The following is a 23,058-nucleotide window of genomic DNA, read 5'->3' on the forward strand; positions in this document are numbered from 1 at the left end:
AACCTTGCCGTATGCCACACCGAAGGGAGCCTAGAGGGCATCTGATTTCTGCATTGGGTCGTACTAGAATGTACTCATTGCCACTGATTCAACGACAGTGCTGGTACTTGTGATATTACATAGATGTGTTGCTCGGTTGCATCTACAGCAAACATTAACTTGACATTTAGCTTCTTACTCACGATGGAATGAGATGTGTTAAAGGGGTTTACTTAAGGAGGAAACCTTGTATCCAAGCTTCTCGGCCTGCTGTTAAAAAAAAGGAAGTTTTCCTAACTTCACCAGCTCCTGTTCCGCCAGTGCTTGGTCCTCCACTGCTCTCCACCCCTACCTGGAGCGAGTCAGCAATGACCGATACCAGGGATATGTGACCGTTGCAGCCAATCATCGGTCTAGCTTGGTGCAGCGTGAAGAAGTGAAGACCATCGGGCACTGGTGGAACAAGACTAGTGGGGATCGGTGAATATGGCTTCTTGCAGGCTGAGTAGCTTTGAAAAAGATTTGTCTCCTAATTAGCCACTTCAAATGTCACATTAAAGGGAGCCTGTCATCAGCTATAAGCACCGTAAACTAAGTTATGGTGCTTGTGATTTGTGCAGTCCGAGGAGCCTTTTTTCATACTCACCCGGTCCCCTATTCCTGCGGTGCTGGCACACTCACACCAGCTTGACTCAATGAGACGATTGGGAGTGCGTGCGCAGCCTTCTGATAAGAGTCGTGCTTGCTGTGTGTGCGCTGACTTCACTGGGGGGCACTATAGGAATGGAGGACGGGGTGAGTATGATAAAAAGGCTCCCTGGACTCCACATCACCTAAACTATAAGCAGTATATCTAAGTTAAGTGGTACGTATAGTTGCTGACAGGTTCCCTTTAAATAAAAAAATCTTGTAGTTTTGTGCCTAAGGCCCCTATTCAGAACAATGTGTCTCCACAGCACCAACAAGGATCTAAAGGCACCTTTACACGGGGAGATTGCCGTCCAAACAATCGCTGGAAACAGTAAATTCACCCAATAGTTGCCCCGTGCACACGCAGACACCGACGGGCACTGAGCGAGAAATCATCCACTTGTCGGAGTCACTTCTTTTTAAACTAAAACCTAAGCGACAATCAGCCCGTGTAAACAGGAGCCATTCAACCTGTGAATAAGGGCGGCATCACACTGGCGTATTGCAAGATGCGCTCACTCCTGCGCAACTTTTTTGTGCAGAGAATGAGTGTGCGTGTGTGACTGTATACAATACTGTCCATATTTGCGCAGGCGCCGCCAGTTCATATGGGCAAGGGAATCACCCCGCCCTGATTTAAATTGGCTATTTAGCCAAATGACGTGTCGCTGGGAGCAGGTTTGAACAGTGGTTTTTTTTTGCATACCCACCTGTACATATGTGCACATCTGCGCACTTCCCATAGACCTCTTGGTGCCTAGCTTGGTGGCTCTTTGGTGCACAAATGCAACATAGAGTAACCTTTTTTTGTTTGAGCCCGCGAGAACCGCACACACAAAAAAAGAAATGAGAATGAACCTATTGAAATCACTGGGTTCTATCCTCTGTGTTATGAGAGTGGGATTTTTCTGCGCGCAAAAACGTGAAAAAATCCGTTTGTGTGACGTCGCCCTCAGTTTGATGGTCCAAGATTGAAGGTTCGCTGCATGTTATATTCTTGTGCGGTGTCCCGCATGACTGTGTGCTGTCCGATGAGAGAATCTTGGGTGCAGCTCTATCTCAGCTGTGTGACCTCAAGAAGTTGGTCAGAGGTGTGAGTCTCAGTTGGGTAATATTAAAATAATAAGCTAATTATCTGACTTATTTCCTTTTGCACGACATGGTCGGATTCTTGGGTTTGAAATGACTCATGACGGACATGGGTACAACTCTCACTGGACTGTAGGCCACACTCATCTGTGTGCTGTCCGATATACATGGACAATGCCCATTTGCTTGCTCTATTTCTAGTCCATCAAACAGACAGGAACAAGACATGCCTTAAGTTTTCCCCACGTGGACCGCAAGTCCATGTAAAAAGAAAACGTCCATGTGTATAGCCTCGTAGGCCATAACTGGGTCATGTGCTGTCTGGAAAATTACAAATACGCTTGTGTGCCCCTAGACTTAATTGCACATTGTTAACTTATTGCCAAATCACAGTAAATCGTTTCAATTAACTTAATATAATTTGCAATAACTTGATTTTCTCCCACTGGACAGGAGAGGAGAAACTATAGAGGACGGAGATGAGAAATTCTCCTTTAGCGATGACATGTCAGAGATGACCATTCATGGAATTGAGAAAGATGATGAGGCCGAATATAACTGCATCGCCGAGAATAAAGCTGGTGACAGTGAAGCAACCATCCTCCTCAAGGTCTATGGTGAGGACACATCCGTAGATTATAAGTATTATTATGCATTAATGGCTATTATACCTCCATGTGCCTGGCAGATAGCTCATGATGGTATAATTTAGTTGAAGGGGTTGTCCATTTGCAAGATGATCTTTTAATAGGCAACCCCTTTAATTCCAGTCTTCAGAAATATCTGGTTCTCGTATTCATAACATATCTTTCCCTTTTAGCAAAACCTAAGATCACCTACGTTGAAAACAAGACGGCCGTGGAGCTGGATAATGAGATCACCCTGACCTGCGAAGCTTCGGGAGATCCTCTGCCCAGCATTACTTGGAGAACAGCCACACGCAACATCAGTGAAGAGGACAAGGTACGGTGATCTTGATTACTTTCCATGGGGCGCTGATTTGTGATGTCACTGGACTTCTGGCTTATGATGTCACTGGATGACAACTGGTTTTGCAGTATGGAATAACGTTGAGATAAAGTAGCAAGCGCTTTGCATATTATTTCTGCAGCCTCTGGGATGTGTGGATGTTAATACTATCATTTGGGAGTTTGCATTTACTCTCTATGATGGGAAAAGCCTGTGAGTCCCATTTCTCTGCCCACACATTGCTGATTGACAGATTTCTCCATATTCCAATATCAATAATGGTGGGGAAATAGGACTCATATTCTTTTTTTACATTTAAAAACTAAATCAGACCATAGTAAGCTCTATACCCCCACAGATAAAGTTAGTGTACACTAGTCATTAAAAGTCACCATTAAAGGGCATGGCACACTTTTGGGTCACCTAAGAAGTATGTATCATGGGAAATATTTTTGCATACTTTTTTTTTTAACTATGTTTGTTTCACATTTCAGTATATGTTGAGTTTAGGGCCAAAGAAGTACACATCATAGCACTATGCTACCCCTCCTGCAAGCATTGCTTTCAGGAGCAAATATGAACATTCAAGGGTGTTTCAGCAGCACCTTTTGGTCTTCCATGCTTCTTATAGGAGTTGTCTGGTCTCCCGTCATAGCACATAAAGCAATTTTGCTCGGATATATATATGTAAAGGGGTTATATAACCTTTTACATTTTTTAAAAACCTGCGCAGGGTGGTGGAAAAACATGAAAAAGGTCATAATCACATCACCCAACCCTCTGCCAATGGTGCCCCATTCCCGTTGCTCTCTACTTCCTGCTGTAGCGATCATATTGCCGGCACCATAGACACGTGACCACTGCAGTCAAGTGTCAACTCACTTTGTCCAGGGATTAGCTGCATAAGTCACGTCATATTGTTGGGATGTCGTGGTTGCTGCAGCAGGAGGTGGAGAGCCGCTTGGGAATAGTCACTGGTGGAACTTGAGCGGTAGGGGATTGGGTGAGGTGAGTATGACTTATTTTTTTTCTGTTTTTCTATCACCCAGGGAAGGTTTCCAAAAATGTTGGGGTTGGATAATCCCTTTAAGTCATTTGTAGCTAAATACATTATAGACCGAGAGTACTAAAGTCTTTTAATGTAACACATCTGATACCTTCCTGAGGCTTAGATTATGTAACGAGTACCTATGACAGTAAGGCAGCGTGCAGTGACATCATATCTGGGTCTGTCCAATGACATTAAATCAGTGTGCAGTGACATCATCACTGGGTCTTAGGAGGGGAAAGCTGGTGTCTGAACGCTGGACTGAGAATGGAGCGGTATGAGCTTGGTGTCCTTCAATGGCCGCCATTTGTTTGCGCAAACAAATGTAAGTATACACTGAAAGCACCACAGCAGTTGTGTGCGGATGGATTGTCACTGTGACAAAGGCAAAAATAATCAGTAGTTTTGACATTGCTTCCAGTATTAAGCAGGCCTGTCTCTTTTTCCGCCCCTTATTTATGGCCTCCTTCTACTTGTTGCGTAGTCGTAGTCAGCCTTATTTCATTACACCAAGAAAAATTCTGTTTATGTCCAATTTATCAACTACTTGTAGGCAATGGGTTATTCTCTAAACCTTTAACACAGTGGCATGGCACTTGTTTTACAGCAGATCGGCTTAACGGGAAACTCTACCCAAAGAGGATTTAATCGCCTAGGCCAAGCTGTTTACTTGTAGACAATCAGATAAAATTTGGGTAAATTAATTTGTATGGGATTTATCTTCATATACGTAAGGACACTTAATGCCTTGACAGTTGAATCTCCTGATGGTTGGATTCCCTATTAAATTGTACTTTACATCACGAAAGCACGCAGCACTATAGCATAATAGGAAACAGTCAGTAAGCTGGAAGATTCTTCAGATTCCATGCAAATCTGCAAAACTGCTGACTATTTTTGAAACTCTCACCTCTCCTGTCTGGCATTGTTTTCCTGACAACGTCAGGTGTAATTGTGGGGCAGAGCGCTGTTCCTATGAGATATACCGTATACAGTGCTTGTTGCTCTGTGTTCTGCTTGAGTTACTGTCTTTGGTCCTTCACTTTACAGTCCCTTGTGTTCTAGCGCACACATGTATAAAACGTTAAGACACCTTTTCTTTGATATCATATCTGTTCATATTTCAGAGCTGTAATTAGGCTTCGTATATATCATAGCTACAATCTCACTATCTGTACTTGAAGGCTAGTAGACAGCATGGCGGAATTTTGATGCAGAATCCACACTGATTCCATGGCCAATCCATGTCCTATTGCTTTCAATGGAAATTTTCACCGTAGTCTATACAGCATATTGGCACAGAATACCCGTTGGGAATTCTGCATGCAGATTTTGAAATTGAATTTTGCTACATCCGTATGCAGATCCATGGGTAGACATGTTTATAGGTGCGCATTTCTGCCGCAATGTGGAAACATCTGCATCGGATTACGCCATGTGAACATACCCATAACATACTGTACTTCGCGGGATAGGCCAAAAGGCTATCACTTCTAAGGAGTCCTTCTTTCTGCAGTGATAGCATTTCAAGCTTAAGAAATTCCCGCCCATGGTAGAGCAGGGGGCGCTGTTGTATTGGTTCCTTATATAAAATATGTGGTGAAAAGCGGTACTGCAGTTTCCAGTCTAATAAGTCTCAAGGACAAACACTGCAGAATTGTTTTTTGTTTTTTTTTTTGTAAATTAAATCACATATCTTAAATAACATGATTGGTTATATATGTCTTGTTTATAATATATACATTGTTATAATCAATGAGATTGGGGTGGCAATTACTATAGTTGGAACCTGCTGACCCCAACAACATCCACCATATTATCTGTTTGTGACCAAGTGTCTGTCCTAACATATAACTAGTTGGTCTGTGTAACTTCCTTTTCATACAAATTTGATGGTGCTCTATAGTCAGCTATGATAATAGCTTCGGTGCGTGTTTTTTAACTATATCATTGGTAGTTACAGAATTTCTCACCATGTAGACAAATAATCTTAAAGGGGTTGTCAAGGGTTAGAAATACATGACGGCTTTCTTCCAAACACAGCGCACCCATTCAGTTCAATGGAGCTGAGCTGTAATACCTCACACAACCCTATGGGCTAGGATGGCACTGGGATTGGAAAAAAAGCAGCCATGTTTTTCTAACGCTGAACAGCCCCTTTAAGGCTGCTAACAATAAGAAGTGGTGTATTATGTGAACACTCACAAAAAAAACCACTGATACTGGAGGTTACGCACTTGAAGGGGTTGTGCCACAAAATACTTTTATCCCCTGTCAATAGGACAGAGAATAAAAATCTGATCTGTGGGGGTCTCACAGCTGTGAACAGGGGTCCTGTGTTCCGCTTTTCTCATCACTGCAGGCTCCATGCACCCACCTGCAGGGACGTCAGCTTGAATGGAGTGGAGGTCACACATTTGCAGCATCACTCCATTCATTTCAATGGGGTTGACGGAAATGGCTGAGTACAAGCACATAACTAGTTTCCGCAGTCCTAGTAAAATTGAATGGAGCAGCGCCACCCATGAGCGACCACTGCTTCATTCATCCTCCTACTCACTGAGGTGGGTGCAGAGAGCCTACAGTGATGAGGGGTACTCTCGTTCTTGGGATCGGCAAGGGTCTCAGCAGTGAGACCCCCAGTAATCAGACTTTTAACCTATTCTAGGGGGGGAAAGTACATCGTGCTACAACCCCTTTACCACTCCTGAAATATATGTTTTAGTCAATACTTGTATAGTCCTTGAATTTATGATTTGGGGGCATCTATATAATTTTCTGTGTTATGCCATTCCTCTGTTGTTCTCACTAGATATTTATGAATAAATTGACAAATGGGTCTTACCAGTTGGGGATGTGTCTCTACCAGGGTAGGGACTATGTGATTCAGTGCTCTAGGCATTCCCCCACACAAACACATGCAGGCAATCCCTAGAATCAATTAAAAAACACATTTTTTTTCTAATAACAGGAACTCAAATACATTTTAAAAGAAACAGCTGCAGGCAGAATAAATATTTAGTCCGGTGACTAACTCTACTTTTCTTCTTCATTTGGCCCAGACCGTCTTGCCAATTTCTCCTGAAGACTTAACAGTTTGCTGCCAAGACATCTTTGGCCAGTGGTATAGCAATAAAGGTTGCAGAAGTAGTTGTACCGGGCTTTGGAGCCAGATGGGGCCTAAAGACTACTCTGCCACAAAAGAAGACACTAATATTATAAATGAAACATGACAGAACTGACCCTATGATTTATAGTCACTCCAGGTCACATCAGACCCTATAATAAGTATAACTCGAGCCCCCTGTATTAAAAAAATCAAAAATTACCAATAAAAATTCACTTCCTGGGACCTGTGGCCTAGACAGTCATCAACCCCCGCCTACCCTTCTTCCCAACCCCATCTTGGTTCTGTCAACACTAATTGGAAAATGTCACTCTGTGTCAGAACGCAAACCCCAATTGGTAACACACAGTTATCAATTTATTCATAAATTTCAAGTAGGGACAATGGAGGAACAGCACAACACAGAGTTATAAGAGAAGATGCTCCAGAATTGTTGTATTAAGAGCTTTACTACTAAATAAACTGTAGATATTCTGATATTACAATCTCCATTTCTAAAGAATCGATCTATTTAGACAACCCCCTTTCAGTCCCTATTTCAGAATTTTAGAGTTGCCCTGAGCAGGAATCCCAATAGATCAGTCAGAGTATAGTTCACCTACAAAGAGTGGTACTTGCTCTGATGGCCAAAAGAGATTTATCAAAAGAAAAGCGGATTAGTGGATCATTCACCAGTCGGATAGGATTCCCCAGTAGTGCTGTAATTTCAGTGGCCATTATGTAGCCTACAGTATTTCCCAGAACTTGCCCCTCCTCCCCCAATCTCTTATTAGAGCTCTAGAATAAATTGTTATCATTAAATTGACCCTATGGTTTCAAGAAAAAATTCTGTCCTGGGACAGGAGGGGGGTATTTTAGCCATAGTTGTTTCTCTCTACCGTTCTTCCGATCCGCCTGTTGACCGCAGCAGCTTCCTAACTACCCAATGTACACTATGTACTGCTCTGTGATTGGCCAGTGCTGATCACATGAACAACTCTGGCCAATCAGAGAGCAAGTATAGTGCATTAATAGTCTAAGACTACCAATGCACTGTGAGCATTAGGAGGATTGGGTAGTCAGAAGATTACGTTGGCCATCTTGGACAGCTGAAAACAGGACCCAGAACCAGCGAATTGAAGGAACAGAAGAGAACATCTGTAGCTAATTTACCCCCCTACCCTCTGTGTTTGCTGGACGGAATTTTTCCCCAAATTCGGTGGGTCACTTTAAAGGCTTTTGTACTGTAAGTTTCGCACGGTCTATCCTGGATAACCCTGTACAAGTATGTCTACAATAGCATAGAAAGTGTAGTTGTTATGTGCACATTATGCTATATTCTTTATTAATATCTAGACCTGTCTGTAAATATGGATCTGAGCAAAAAAGGATAACCAGGATTTGGATTTAAGATACTATTTCCAGATATGGTATGCGTTCCATATGTTAGGTAATTACTGTTTGATACGCTGACCCCATTAATGGACTTGTCTGATTACAAATTGCATTTTAAAATTAGGTTCAAATGAGTTGAAACAATAAAGCAAATGGTATTTAGCCATCCTCAGCCCCGGCGATATAGTGCTGCAGCTCTGCGGTTCTGCCGGTCTCTGTTGACAGCGGAAGTCAGGTGACTGCTGCTTGCCAATCAGAAGGCGCAGCATCATCGCCAGTTTTCCTGGCATCAGTACTCACATCCTGGGTGCCATGATGCCAGTAGTTTGGAACGGTGATACTGTGGTCTCTGATTAGCAGGCAGCAGTTACCTGACCTCCACTGTCAACAGAGTGGAAGGATCACTGGGCTGCAGCGCTGGATCGCCGGGGCTGAGGGCAGGTAAATACCATTTGTATTAATATTTTATATCATTTGGACTGGATTATAAATTTGTAACCAGACAACCCCTTTAAATTAGGAAGCCCTTTAGAGTATTACTACTAAAGATTAGGAGCTGTTTAAGGGGTAACTTCCAAGGGGTTGTCCATTGAGTGACCCCATGCTCATGTACATTTTCTGCATATTATACAGTATTTATGAAAAAATTATATATGGAACTGGGGCTACCTATATGTCACATAGTTGTTTTCTGTACACTCATTTGAGTGGCCAATACATACATGTAATACTATATGGTGATGATTCCCCTAGTAGTCTGCTATTTGCCTGTAATCTCGGGAAGCAGGAAGCTCTCATATTGTCTGTGATGAGAAAACCTCTTTAAAGGGGTCTTCAGCTGTCATCAGCAGTAGTTGCAGGAGAATTGAAATGCCCCGTGAACTGGAACTGCTCTTGCAGACTATCTCTCAGTTTGGGGATGCCCCTCTATGATGCACATATGCCCTAATACAGCATATTAACAGCAGTAGTCATCCTGAGACAACCCCTTGAAAGAAAATGTGTAATCAGAAACTAACCTATATAACTGACCTATGATCAAGATTTTATATGGTAAACATATGTATTTTTTAATTTGGTGATTTATTTTTATTTTACATGCTACTGTGTATAACTACAAAATATCCTAATATCTTACAGTTTTCACTCTGGCCACAAAGTCCAATTATTGGCTGACACTTCCTGTTCTGTACAGCTGGCTCATGGACATGTATAATAGACAGGAAATATTCTTTGACTTCTATGGGGTAGTGTTGTGAGCATCTCCTTTTGTGGATCCACTATTATCTACATATACGTTTTAGCTGTCTAGGAAGCCATGGCAGGACAGCACTCCAGTTCCTGTCTGGCTATCGCTTCCCATATTGGTTTATGGACTGTGGATAAAGTCTTTCTTGGAAGTGCACCACGTATAGTGATTCCTGTGCCGCTTTAACTTTCACTAGGTATTATATGCCATTGTAATCTTGTCTGTGTTGTTAGTGAGATGACTGCTGAAAAGTTTTCTCCACAGAACAGGAAGTATCAGATTATTATTAGGCTAAATGGCCAGAGTGAAAACTGCAGGATTTTAGGAATTTTTTTAAATATGCATAGTTACATTTAAAATTGAAATAAACAATTTAAAATATGTTTTACATGAAAACTTGATGTATGTAGTGGGTGATTTTTTGATGAAACGTTCTCTTTAAGTACATAAGGGATAATGATAATGCCAAGGCTATCCTTCTAAACTCAGAGGATTTATTCACCCTTTTCAGTAGTATTTAAGGTATGACCAGACCTTTTTCTGTAAATTACCCAAAATGTTATGTTACAAAAGAAATATTCAGAATTGCAGGAGGTCAGCCGTGTCCAGGTTTTATGATACTTAGAAAACTATATTTGTCCAGTGTTATGATGCTAAGAAATCAGATGGTTCTTTACTTTAAGGAACTTAATGAGGGTAGCTATTATACAGCTTTTTTGCTTGTGTTTATATTGTCATATGAAGGTGAATATAAAAGTATTGGTGTTGGAGGATTTCTATATATGGAAAATATAGTGTTAACATTGTCCATCCCATGAGTGTAGACATCTTATTGGATTTTGCATATAGAAACATAACATTGTACTTGGCACAACCACATACTATTATGACATTCAGGTTTTATTGTGTTTGGTCTAGTTCTGGCTTCCCTGTCTTAGTGCCGTGTTTGGTTGTCTCGTTGCGTACTGTGTTTTCTGAGTGGCTGCCCCATCAAACATGTCAACCTGTAACTGCACGTGTTTAATATTTGCTAATCACTTTGAGGTACCATTTAGCTGAACTCTTCAAAATGAAGATGGCCCTGGGGACAAAGAAGACCTCATTTTATAATCCTATACTTCATGCCATTTTCTCAGCTCTCTTTGGAAACTTAAACCACAGGTTTGTGAAGAATGCTGTCTGTGAAATGACTGATCCAGAGTCTTAAAGTGGAACTTATGTAGCGTGTCAAGAAAAAAGCTTTAGTTGTTTTGTATTGATATTCAAATTTCAGGTCATAACTAGGATCATCCCAAAAGTTGAGGGACCATAGAATATATTAAAAAAAATGATAAAAAATCCCAACCAGGATTTATTTAAATCAATTCTAAACCATGGTCCAATATAGAAGATTCTCACTGTAATCTATTCTGTTTTGAGTGGGCCTAACGTGTCTTAAATACTGGAACAAGAACTTGTACAGTGAGATAAACCAAAAAATTGGTTGAACCAGAGAAAAATTTTGGTAAGAATCGAATCGGGATTTTGACTTTTCACATCAGACGTCATTACAAAATAAGTAAAGGGCATTTTTCGATGTTCTTTCCAAACAACATCAACTCTAGTATTAGAGGGACAAAATCTAATACTCCAATTAGCATGTAAGAGTTACAATTTCTAAATAATACTTGGAAATATTTTTCCGTCTTTTATTTCTTTCCTTTGTAGATGTTTATCCTGTTTTTGATCAGTCACAGACAGAGTCATTCTCCCAAGCAGTTAGTTTGATTCCAATGAGAGCTGTTGTTGCATTTTTATTCTTCCTGTGACTACTGCTGATGGATACTTGGGGAAATAGGTGTCCAAAAAGTCACCAGTTATTCACATACCTTGTGAAATAAAAATTCATTTCTGGTACTATTTTATAAAATTACAAAAGGATCAATGAAAATCTGACTTAAACATAAAACATTTCAGTACTGAAGAAACTTGGTTGTTATGTATTTAGATCAACTGGGGAGAATGGACAATACATTTATGATTTAGATTTTTTTTTTTGTGTTATCTTACATTTTTTTTTACTTTTAACGTGCAAAATTAATTTCCACATTCATTAACATAAATGGAAATGAAATCTGAATCTTACATAAACATTTTCTGCAAGGCTCCTATGGCATTTGTCACAGAATAAATATTCATCTTCATCTTTTTCTATCGGTCTTCCACATTACAGCATTTCTGTAAAAGGCCTTAAGGTCCATAACCCAGCGGAACGATCGTGGTTTTAATCAGCCACAGGCCCAAGAAATTACAGCAGCATTATAATTAGTTATGTTGAACTTAAATTAAATGGAAGCCATTGAAATACAGTGCTGGTAACTGTTAAGATCCGTACTGCAGAAAAAAAGGCCCTTTTCATGAGGATGCAGATTAATTCCTTTTTTGCAGTAAAAGTCAGATTATTGAGAGGTGATTCAGAGGGTGGGCAGTGTAAGCTGGGAAATGTAAGTAATGCAGTATTGTAATGTGAGTGGTATTCTTCAGCTTGTTTATGCTACTGGAAGAAGAATACTGATTATGTGTTTATAGTAAAGGGTCGTCAGTCCCATAGCCTTTGATTGGAGTGGCAGCACTTCTGCTTGACCAACTCCCCATCCATAGTTCTCCTCAAAGTCAGAAGGAATGGAGGGCTCTGTAACCTCATTCTAGTGATCAGTGCTCAACAAATGTATAAAGTCCCTGTAAGGGCTTTTTTTACTGATGTACTGTATGGATTGCTGAATTTGGTGGATCACATGTTTTCAATTTATGCATGCAAATTCATCAATGTAGCCAAGTATAACTTGACTCCTAAAGTGTTAAGATAACTATCCGTGCCGCAGTTTATCTGCTCTTCCAATCGCTTTTCTATTGCTTCTGCTGTGTTGAGCTAGCAATAGCATTTCATTGGCTTTTGTTGTATTAAGCCAGCAATAGCTTTTCAATTGCAAAAGATAACTGGTCGCAGAAAGTCAAGTTAAACTTGGCTACATCTGTACTGTGTGCAAAACAGTTATCTCAAGATGATGGTCTGGCCCTCAAAATAGTTTTTGCTAGCACATAAATAGATTAATGACTATTCAAGAATAGTGTTACGTTCAAAATGCAGAGCCCTTATCTTAATTGTATAAACCAGGGGTCCCCAACTCCAGTCCTCAGGGACCACCAACAGGTCATGTTTTCAGGATCTCCTATAGTAAGAAGACCTGTGGCAATGTGTGAGGCACCAACAATAATTACATCACCTGTGCAATACTGAGGAAATCCTGAAAACATGACCTGTTGGTGGTCCCTGAGGACTGGAGTTGGGGAACACTGGTATAAACGAGTAGGATCAAAATCATAGCCGAAGTATATTTCATTTTTTCTTTGTTGAATACAACATTTCTGAACAATATTACATAAAATGTTTGGATTGTTCAGTTGAACAGATTTCCATCATTTTGGTGCCATAGAAGTAATGGAATGGGAAATTTGGAACCTATTGTTTTGGTGCCAGAGATATAATGAAAGCAAAACCAAATGTCCAAAGGACTCAAAAAGCCAATCCTTACGTCCCCACTAAAATGTAACTTATTAAGATACAAACCCAAATGTGACCAAATTAAAACACATAAAAAAACAGTTGGCTGCATAGAGAGAGCGCGAGCGCTGCACACAGAGTCAATGACCCCACCAGTTCACTATATTACAGGGGGAATAAGACGCTATGCAAACAAGCCTGCTCCCTATTACATTAAATATATGTAGAGACCAGAATTCCTTTGCTGCAGTCGAGGGACTCAAGAAGGACTGTTAATAGAAAGCCGATAATGTCTTACATTGGAATAGCCGGCATCCTCTGTTCTTCAGGAGAGGCATTCCAATGGGACAGCATTTACGGGCTAGAAGGAATTGATCAGGGGAGTCATCTTTTAAGGAGGAAAGTGATCGTCTTTTCAGTAGGTTTCGAAGAAGGAGCTACCCAGGGGTGTATCTAAGGAGGGCCAATGCGAATGCCAGGTCAGTGGATCACACAAATTTATTATAACAGAGACGAGATAAAGATGGTGAGGTAGGAGTCATACCTTGCATTGGTACCTACAGCTCCAATACGAAACAGGTAAGGGACATTTAGGTAGATACTGGCCCATACTACGTGCTGACCCTGATTGGGCTCAGGTTGTCACTGAATACCCTATACATTAATTTAGTTATCGGGCCTAAAGTAGAGAGTCCTGGCATATATTGGTGCGGCCATTGTTCTTTTTGTCCCAAATCATGCAGGGAGCAACCTATGAAAATCCCAGTGATAAGAAGAGATATGATATAAAAGAACACCTGAATTGTCATAGCTTGAGTCAGATATATGCGGCCATATGTAGTTACCCCAAAATCTACATGGGAACAACAGTGCAGGGGTTGAGAAAAAGAGTTTTGTTAGGACCAAATTGGATACTCCAATGGTGAGGCGCAGGCATTCCCTAAATGGGGGTAATATTGACAGCTGACTTAATGGGAGATTGGCCCAATGTCCACGTGCAGATTGTAATAATAAAATCCGCGCGTGTCTCCCGCAGCTCCAGAAGCCCATAGGAATGCATTAGCATCCGCAGGGCAAATAAATGCATGCGGATGTGATTTTTTTTTCCCCGGTGTGAGGGAAGAAATCACAGCTTGCTCCATTTTCCATTAAAGTCAATGGAAGCTGTCCGGTCCTGCAGCACACCTGCAGCTGTCATTGCTCTGTGCCGCGGATCTGTGGGAGAGCAGGAGAGTAAAAATTGTGCATGCCGCATGCTGCCGGCGTGCCGAGTACATCCGTCGTGCTGAAGAAAGAAGATCCGTCCACGATGGAGGGGAGACCCGCAGCGTCTGGACAAGTGAGTATGCTGTCATTTTTGGCCTCATGGCTGCGGGCACGGGTGGAAACCGCTGTGGGATTCCACCGTGCATGCCCGTGGACATGAGGCCTTACCATCCGGATTTGGTTCTGCAACAGGAGGATTTAAATGCGAAACTACATAAGGAGGAGGCATGGTGGATTTTTCCACCTCAATGGTAAAAGCCCCATTGGTTTGAATGAGGGCTTTTCTTTCACTCCATTTATATAAATAGGGATGAATACTTGATTATTTGATGACATAAATGATTATGCACCTGGGTGAATGTCATATTACTTTTATGGCATCCCTCTGCTAACTGCCTAAATTACTAAGGACCGTCTGATTATGTTCCATGTTGCTAGAGTGGAAGTAGTTATAGGCACTCTAATCAAATGAGTATTATTTGATTTACCACCTCATGGTTATTAACATTTATGTATAACGTCCTCCTATTAGGCCTCTCTAACACAGCCATGAGTTATTGCTCACCGCGCAATAGTGTGCAGCCCAACGACATGCGTACTTGCTGCGTTCCAACAATACTATCCTGGTGTGTATGCGTGCATAATACGCACCAAGATAGTGCATGCCGAGAGAGGCCTTATACTGGAGCTCTGAATGTAGAATGCTGCTCCTTATTGGACATCTTACATGGGAGGGTAGCTGTTATAGGACCTCTGCTTTATTTCTCCTAAGTGCACTATAGACCTGTCTGAGCATGTCTCTGCTGAGGCTAGAATGGATGGATGGTTTGGACGTTGTCTCTGCATAGAAGCTGGTGTCTGTCCGTTATTGGACTATGGAGCCAGTAGACAGGATTGGTGGATTGTACTATATCCTGGAATGAGGTTAGGTATACTGTCACTCGTATTATGAGGGAATGTTCTCACTACTTAGGCTGCTGATTGGTATGGTCTGATTGTATAGCCCTCCCTGTATTTATACCTATGGCCCACCATGACGGGTGCTTTTCATATAGCCCCGACCCCTATTGACGCCAGTGCTCTGGCGAAACATGTTGGAGGGAAATGTTTTTTAGGTGGATGATTGCAGTTGGCTATTAACAGTCCTTACTTGTGTCCTTTGAATGCATCATAAGGATTCTGGTCTCTACATATATTTAATCAGATTATAGGGTGCGGACTTATTCGCATAGGGTCTTAGTGCCCTGCTGATATTGCACACTGGCTGGGGTCATTGACTCATCTGCATTGCTCTCCATAGCCAACTGGTTACATATGCGTTTTAGTTTGGTCACATTTAGGTTTATGTCTTGTTAATACAAGTTAAATTTTAGTGTAGACATAATAATTGGCTTTTTGAGTCCTTTGGACATTTGGTGTTGCTCTCTTAATACAGCCTTATGTGTTGCTTTAGGTATTTTTTTATGTAATAGATAGAAAGAAACAGATTCCCATTTGCAGTTATTCATGTGGGCGCTGCATAGCATTATTTTGGTTCCATGTTTTCATTATCAGGTGAAAAATGTAATGTCTTCAGCTGCTCATACATATGAAATTAAAGAGGACCTGTAACGTCTTTGAGGAAGCAAGGCCGGCTGCATAGCTTTGTAGCTGGGGCCCCCGCTGACTCTATTGTAGCTTTTCTTCTGTTTCTACTCCTCACTTTCCCCCATACCATTAGATTCAGCTCCCAGCAATCAGTCAAGTGGGCGGTCTCAACCTCTCAACACTCATTCAAATCTGAGATCATCCATTAACGATGAGCAGTGGAGACCACCAACTTGACAGATTGAAGGCATCAGGAGCCAAATCTAATGGTATTCCTCTGTACAGGGGAACACAGAAGAAGAGACCAAATAAATGCTGTGATAGAGTCATCAGGCCCTAGTTGAAAATCTATGCAGCCATCGCCACTGACCTAAGGACATGACTGGTACTCTTTAATGTTGGCAGATCAATGGGATCTGTCAACTAAAGTGAATGAGAACTCTGCTGACTGTCCTTTGATGGCAGATGGCACAGAATTGGGCATGTTAGAGTCTACTATGTCAGATCCTTTTGTGAGAGAAAGTATCCAGTAGCGATTTGTCCCCCCCCCCCAATTAAAATAACCATATGTACGTAGCCAAGCGAAGCATACCTATAGATCGTGGAGTCGGCTTTCTAATGTATGTAGCTTATTTTGGTTAAAATTATCTATATGAGCAATAAAAAAAATCCCCTGGTCGCTCATTAGAACAAACAAAAAGTTCTACTATGTCAACAACTTGTAGGCTGTGGCCAAGAGGGTTTGGAAATGGCACAAAGCTCAGCCGAGGGAAAGAGTAAAATCCTCTATTCAAACCCAAGTAGATTGCTGATCTCCTGCCAAACTGCCATATTAAAGTGGCACTAACCATCTCAAGGGAAAAGATAATAAGCAAGTGTAAACAGTCCACAATAGGCAACTAGCTATATGTCTAGTGTGTTTTAGCCCCTGTTTTAGGCAGCTCGATGACATGATCTTTACATTCTATACAATTTACTGCAAAAGTGGCCTAATTAATGTGCCAATTGTGTTCTAGTTTTGGTAACTTTGTAAACATTGCTTCTTTTTACCTTGTCCTATAATTTGATACGTAGCTCTGATGAGAATTCCTATCTACTAAACTACTTAGATCTAACCCGGTTGACTTTTTTTTTATTTAAAGGGCTATTCCAGACAACATCTGCTGTCAGAGCCAGGATACACTGGGATCAAAACGGAAGCTGCTGCTTTGACCCCTGTGTAGTGGTGGTGCTCGTAATTGTAGGTGCACCTCTCATCTATATCAACGGGAGCTACACCTGCAATTACAAGCACTGGCCACTTCAACAGGGGTCGGAGAAGCGGCTTCCACTCAAACCCTGATGTATCTCAGCTCTGACAGTGCTGCCTGGAAAACCCGTTTAAGGCAGTAATGACAATCAATTGCATTTCCTGCATGTAATGTGGAACGACATGACATCACTGTATACATTGAACCTCACTGTATGCATGTAACCAATAACTGCTTGGGTGTGCATGTTCAAGTGTAATATTTGTCTCAATAACTCATCATGGCTGCCAGAATATGGATTTTGTAACTCTGCAATCTTGACCCATTCACTGTTGGATAGCTTTGAATGGATTAAGTGAAGCATCAGATGAAGCAGCAGTACTGTCTATATCAAGCCCAGAAATGTAAACTTTACTTAAATGACTTTGTTTGTAAAGGAGTTCCATTATCTTAAAATAGAGATATGCCTGTCTATATAATATCACCCTCCATTTTTATTTCTATGGTAACTGGAAAGAGTCTTGGAGCCCTCTATAAAAGCAGTTCTTGAGGACCACGCCAATAAAGATCAGGCCTCATGTCTCAGAGAAATAGATTTTTGAACACTGAAAGCCCCCAAAGTAAACTTCTGGGGGTTATGCATTGTGTATATGCCCCCACTCACACATCACTCGGTCCTCTGACTGTGAATCCGCTGGCCACCAATGGTCAATTTATCACACTAACGCAGTGTATTAACTGCACAATAATAAATAATCCAGCTGTCTGATTAAGGGGTCTACATGCCCCAAAACACGTTACTTGCTGATTCTAAATAAAGTATACTTTTTAAACACCAATTTCGTCATCTCTGTTCATATTAAACGTCTGCCAGCTATTTACTCCAGAGCCTAGAACTCACTCCTCAATATTCATTCTGTATCATCACGCTTATTTGACCCATGGGCACCCAGCCTACTAGGTTGGCAGCACCTAACCATCTACTGATTAGGCTTATAGACAGGTTTTCTTTGCCCGTCTTCCAGCTTTGAGGTCCATAAACTAAGGGACTTTACCCATTCTTCACTTCTTCAACGTGCTGCATTTGACAGCTGGTCAATTGAAAACCACCACTGCTTTCCGTCCTCAACAAACTAGTCACTTCCAAGAGAAGGCGGCACGTTGGTCTGTAGCGGTGTTATAAAAATTTTGATAGATAAATATACTATTGGCTGGTTATTTCCTACCATTCAATGGCTTGTCTTTGTTATATTTCTGCCGAAATGGAACAGTAACAAGTCATAGATGTCATCTCCCACTGATTGGAGCTTTTCCCGGTTAACCAAAAAGAGAGCGAAGTCAAATTTGGCTTTCTGCTCTGGAAGACGATTTGAACAGGCACAAAGCAATGCTTACAATCTACTAATGGGAAAAAAGGCAATACTTTATAATTCCCTGATGATAACAGTTGATCATAGTAGGTCCTAGCAGAAGCTTCCACCATGATCAACTTCACTCCCCAAGCTGCTCATAGTTGAAAAGCCCTCTAGCTAGGAGATCTCTAAAAAATGGGAAAACGATATAATATCATCCATATAAACACCACGTTGATCCTACTCATTGTAGTCACACCATAGTGACCTGTTACAGATCACCTACCAAAAGTACGTCAACTCTCTATAGCGCCAGGGTAGAGTTTTGGGTATATGTTAATGGACATACTGCAGTATAGTCACATCTTTGCGATTGCTATATAAATGCTTCAAAGTACTGCTACTTTTAATTGTTAACATAATACAATGTTGTCCTTCATTCATGTGAGACTTACTAATTGTTGCGTGGAGAAAATGTGTCATAACCTTCAACCAGTTGTCGGCATCCCGGGGCCCTCCAGTAGCTGCTTAACAACATATCCCAGCATGCCCCATAGTCCTTGGTGTTCCATGTTGGAATTGTGGTTTTGCTGCCTGCTGGAGTGCCCTAGGTTGTATACGACTCACCCAAGCGATTCACGTAACTGCATGCACTGCACGGACAGCTGACTATAGCATAACTCAGCACATACAATAACCACAAAAAATGTTTTATTGCTTTCTGTGTTTGTTGTGTTTTTTTATATCTGTTCTCTCCAGGCTTCGTGGACTCGGCCCCAGAAACAAGAGGTATAAAACCAATTAGCTGTGAAATGCTGTACTCAGAAACAGAGATACCTAACCCTTAGTTGTGCTCCAGAACCACACTGCTTCAAATAACCCATGCCAATAGTGATTACAGGATAGTCGTAGATGACCCTTAGAGACTATTATATTGCATTAACACTCAAACAAGCTTGGTTGGTTTCACAAGTTTAAGAAAAAACAAACCAATTCTTACAAAATTTTATCAAAAGGCATAAAATAATTTTTTTGGCAACTGTATGCATCAAAAGGGGTCATATTGAAGGGTGACCTATCACATAAAGTACCATGGAGCCCATCAGTGTACTAGGGCCCAAGGCACTTTTAGAATAATGCAGGTTTCTAGTGAATTGATTGGTTTCATTGTTTACTGTTTTGATTTATCAGATCTAAGACCACACATTGGTCAATCTCAGTAATGTAAGCTAGTGGTGCTCCATGACTTGTTGTTACACTCTTGGCTTTATGAACACTTGGCTAAGAATTTTCCATTCAGGACTATGCAGATGTTAAAGTAGAGCTGTCATTGTTGAGAATGGAAATGTTCGGGCAAAAACCATTGGTGACCTAACCTCAGGGTAGGCCATCAATCGTTAATCACCGTAGACCTGCTGCTAGGGATGTCCAGTGATCAGCTGATCGTCCGACCCGCTGTCAGAGCAGCTGGGCCGGACGTCGTCATTAGGGGCAGTAGTGGAAGTGCCATAGTCGGTTTTTATTCCCATTGAAATCGATGGAGGCTGGGGCCATCTATTACACTTCTGGCACTTCCACCTCTTACACTGGGGTCAGAGGCAGAAGTGTAATAGGAGGCCTTAGCTCCCATTGATCTCTATGCTATGGCACTTCTGGTCCCATCCCAGATAACGATCTTTGGCCCTGCTATACTGACAGTAGACCAGGCGATCAGCTGATCGCCGAGGATCCCAAGCAGCAAATCCCTGGCAATTAACTATTAATGACCTATCCTGTGGATAGGCCAGCAATAGTTTTTGCCCAGAAAACCGCTGATCTTGGCGTTCTAGATAGTCTGTGATTCTGTACTGTATATGGAAGAGGTAGTTTTATTTGAACCCATAGAAACAAATCAAGCTATTTGAAGGAGGATATTGCCGTTAGACATTTATGGTATATAAATGGGATATGTCACAAATGTCTGATAGATTCAGGTACCTTCTCTGCGACTCTTATTTGCAAAATGGGTTTCTGAAACCATGTCTTATTTGGTGAGAATGCGGATGAGGGGAGGGGTAGCTGTACATGTGAGTGGCTCCCTCCATTCACTTTAATGGGAGTCATGGAGGCCTCAGAGCATGGACTTGTGTGGTCACTAGAGCCATGGACTTGTGTGGTCACCTCTCTATTCATTTTTTGCCTGGATGAGGGTGCTACCTTACCAGGCAAGAAGATGGGACCACAATCTATTAGACATTTTGACTCATTCTGTGGATATGCTATGAATGTCTAAGGTGTAAATATCCCATTAATGTCAACTTACTATATATATAAATATATATATATATATATATATATATATATATATATATATTCAAGCTAATATTTGATTGGTTGTTGTAAGTTAAATGTAAAACTGCACCTTACAACCAACTCTTAACATAGCCATACACTTGAGATAAAAGTGGTCCTACAGCCTCCTGCGTATGGGGATCTCCTGACTGTTTTTGATGTCAGAGTGTAGAGAGATCGTGTATGTTGGATTTAAACATGCTTGATCCTTTGATCTAGAAGGAGATACGCCGCTACCAGAAGGGTTCGGGTGGTTTTAGATGGGACAACTATTACTGTGTTTTCACACAGACCAATAGTCGTTAAGTGAACGGAGGAAGAGTGCATCGGAGAACTCTTCCGGCCGTCCTCCTTTACTCACTGCAAACAGGCAGTCGCTCTGAACAACTGCCTGTTTATACTGAGCGGGACATCACTCACTACTGGTAGTTATTCCGTTTCAGCTAAAACAGATCTAGCAACTACTGAGCTAATTCTTTCTCAGTCCCCTGTTGGGTTCTGCGTTTACACAGGCTAAAAGTCATCTATATTCACTTGTTTGAGCGACTATCTGCCAGTTTAGAAGTACGGTACCCTAATTCCGCTCTCCCCATTAATGTAAACATGCGTGCTGAGCCAAGCTGAGCATGCATGCTTATGGCAAAGTTACGAGAAATAGCTATAGGTGGAATTAGCTTTTGTCTGACAGCTATCTCAATTGTTTGGCCAGCTTTAGTGCTTTCTAAGCTTCTCATACATTTTCTGTACTCTTTGCTTAAAAATTGAGGTATAAACGTTCTGACCTTAGTATATTAATACAGTACACCATTGCAAATAGGTCAAGATACTCCTTATATGTTTCCTTTAAACCAGCATCCAAGAGGTACCATTTAATTATATGAATGGATGGAAATCCTGAGCTACACAAGCTGCCTAATGAACATTAGTAGGCATTTCAGAGTAAAGTACAGTAAGTAGTTGTGCCATAAAATATGCCATAATAAAAGTGTCTTGTTACCGGAGTCAGGGCTTATCTCCGTCCTGCAGCCTACTGACGCTTGCACAAACTGAGTGCCAAATTTACGGAGATGCTGGGTTAAGGGAAATATTGATGAATGGAATGTAACATAAGTTCTCTTGTCATTTACCTCTATTAATATAATGGAACGTAGAATGTGAAGAGCGCGGCTCTGCTGTACATAGTTCATGTAGGGATCACGGGAATCCCTTGGCTGTAAGAGGGGCAGACCAGATTTGTTAGATGTTTTCCATAGATTATTTTTATTCTTGGGCTGCACCAGGTTATGATATAACATATAGTTCGGACAATGATGACACCTCATGGTAGGACAACCTGTTCACTCATTCCAGATGAAATGGCAGGATGCCCCTCATCTCAACTTGTGGGCTCTAATATGTCTTGGTCCACTGAAATTAGCTGTCATCGAAGGGAAATCCACCAAATCAATGCTAAGAGCATCATCTAAATTGTTTGACCTTTTTGTGGTCATCCAGGGTCAAAAGCCGGACTATAGTGCAGCACTCTCCATTAGCTAATTGAGGACTCCCATTTGGGGAAGCTCTTCATTTAGCTGAACATGCACTAAAAGGCCGCATGAGAAATAGTTTTCTAAGCATCGTATCACACATAGCGTTTTCCACACGGCCAGATGTTAGCTGTAGATCTATAGTAAAATACGAAATGCACTACAAACACTTGCAGCTTTTATTTGTGACCTTTTGTCTTCTTTTGACATGGGTCAGCAGTGTTTTCTATTTTTGCAGTTGCAGCATGCTGTAGGTTTGGCATTTTCCTCTGTCCTTTTTGCATAGGCATCTCTGTAAAACTCCAGAAAAAATGCATTAAAAAAAACGAAAAAGGAAACCTTAAAAAAACACATAAAGCAGTTAAAAAATGCATTTTTTTTAGGTCCAAAAAAACGCCATGCAAAAACTGTGTGTGTGACGAAAGCCTAAAGCAGACAATTGCTTTCATGAGGTTTGCCCACTTCTAGCTATGTTGCTGAAGGAGGCAGACAGCTCCGTACATAGTGCAGTGGCCCCGGTTGGTACTGCAGGCTGAGTCCTATTGAAGTGAATGTAACCCGGGCCACTGCACAATGTATGCAGCTGTCTGCTTCCTGCAGCAAAATGGCTAGAAATAGGACAACCCCTTAAAAGTATGTCTAGTCTAGTTCAGCCTATTACCCCCACCCCTCCCCCAATG

At 41.4% G+C, this 23,058-nt stretch overlaps 1 protein-coding gene across 5 annotated transcripts in view; it reads left to right on the forward strand.

Moving 5' to 3' along the window:
• NCAM1 (neural cell adhesion molecule 1) overlaps positions 1-23,058 on the forward strand; it is a 324,148-nt gene that overhangs the window by 212,376 nt on the left and 88,714 nt on the right. For all 5 annotated transcript variants that reach the window (XM_066606907.1, XM_066606909.1, XM_066606908.1 and 2 more), the window contains exons 7-8: positions 2,212-2,375; positions 2,579-2,721. In XM_066606907.1, coding sequence (XP_066463004.1) covers positions 2,212-2,375; positions 2,579-2,721 — 307 coding nt within the window. The remainder of the gene's footprint in view (positions 1-2,211; positions 2,376-2,578; positions 2,722-23,058) is intronic.

The sequence above is a fragment of the Eleutherodactylus coqui genome, chromosome 6 (genome assembly GCF_035609145.1).
Source record: "Eleutherodactylus coqui strain aEleCoq1 chromosome 6, aEleCoq1.hap1, whole genome shotgun sequence".
Classification (NCBI taxonomy): Eukaryota; Metazoa; Chordata; class Amphibia; order Anura; family Eleutherodactylidae; genus Eleutherodactylus; species Eleutherodactylus coqui.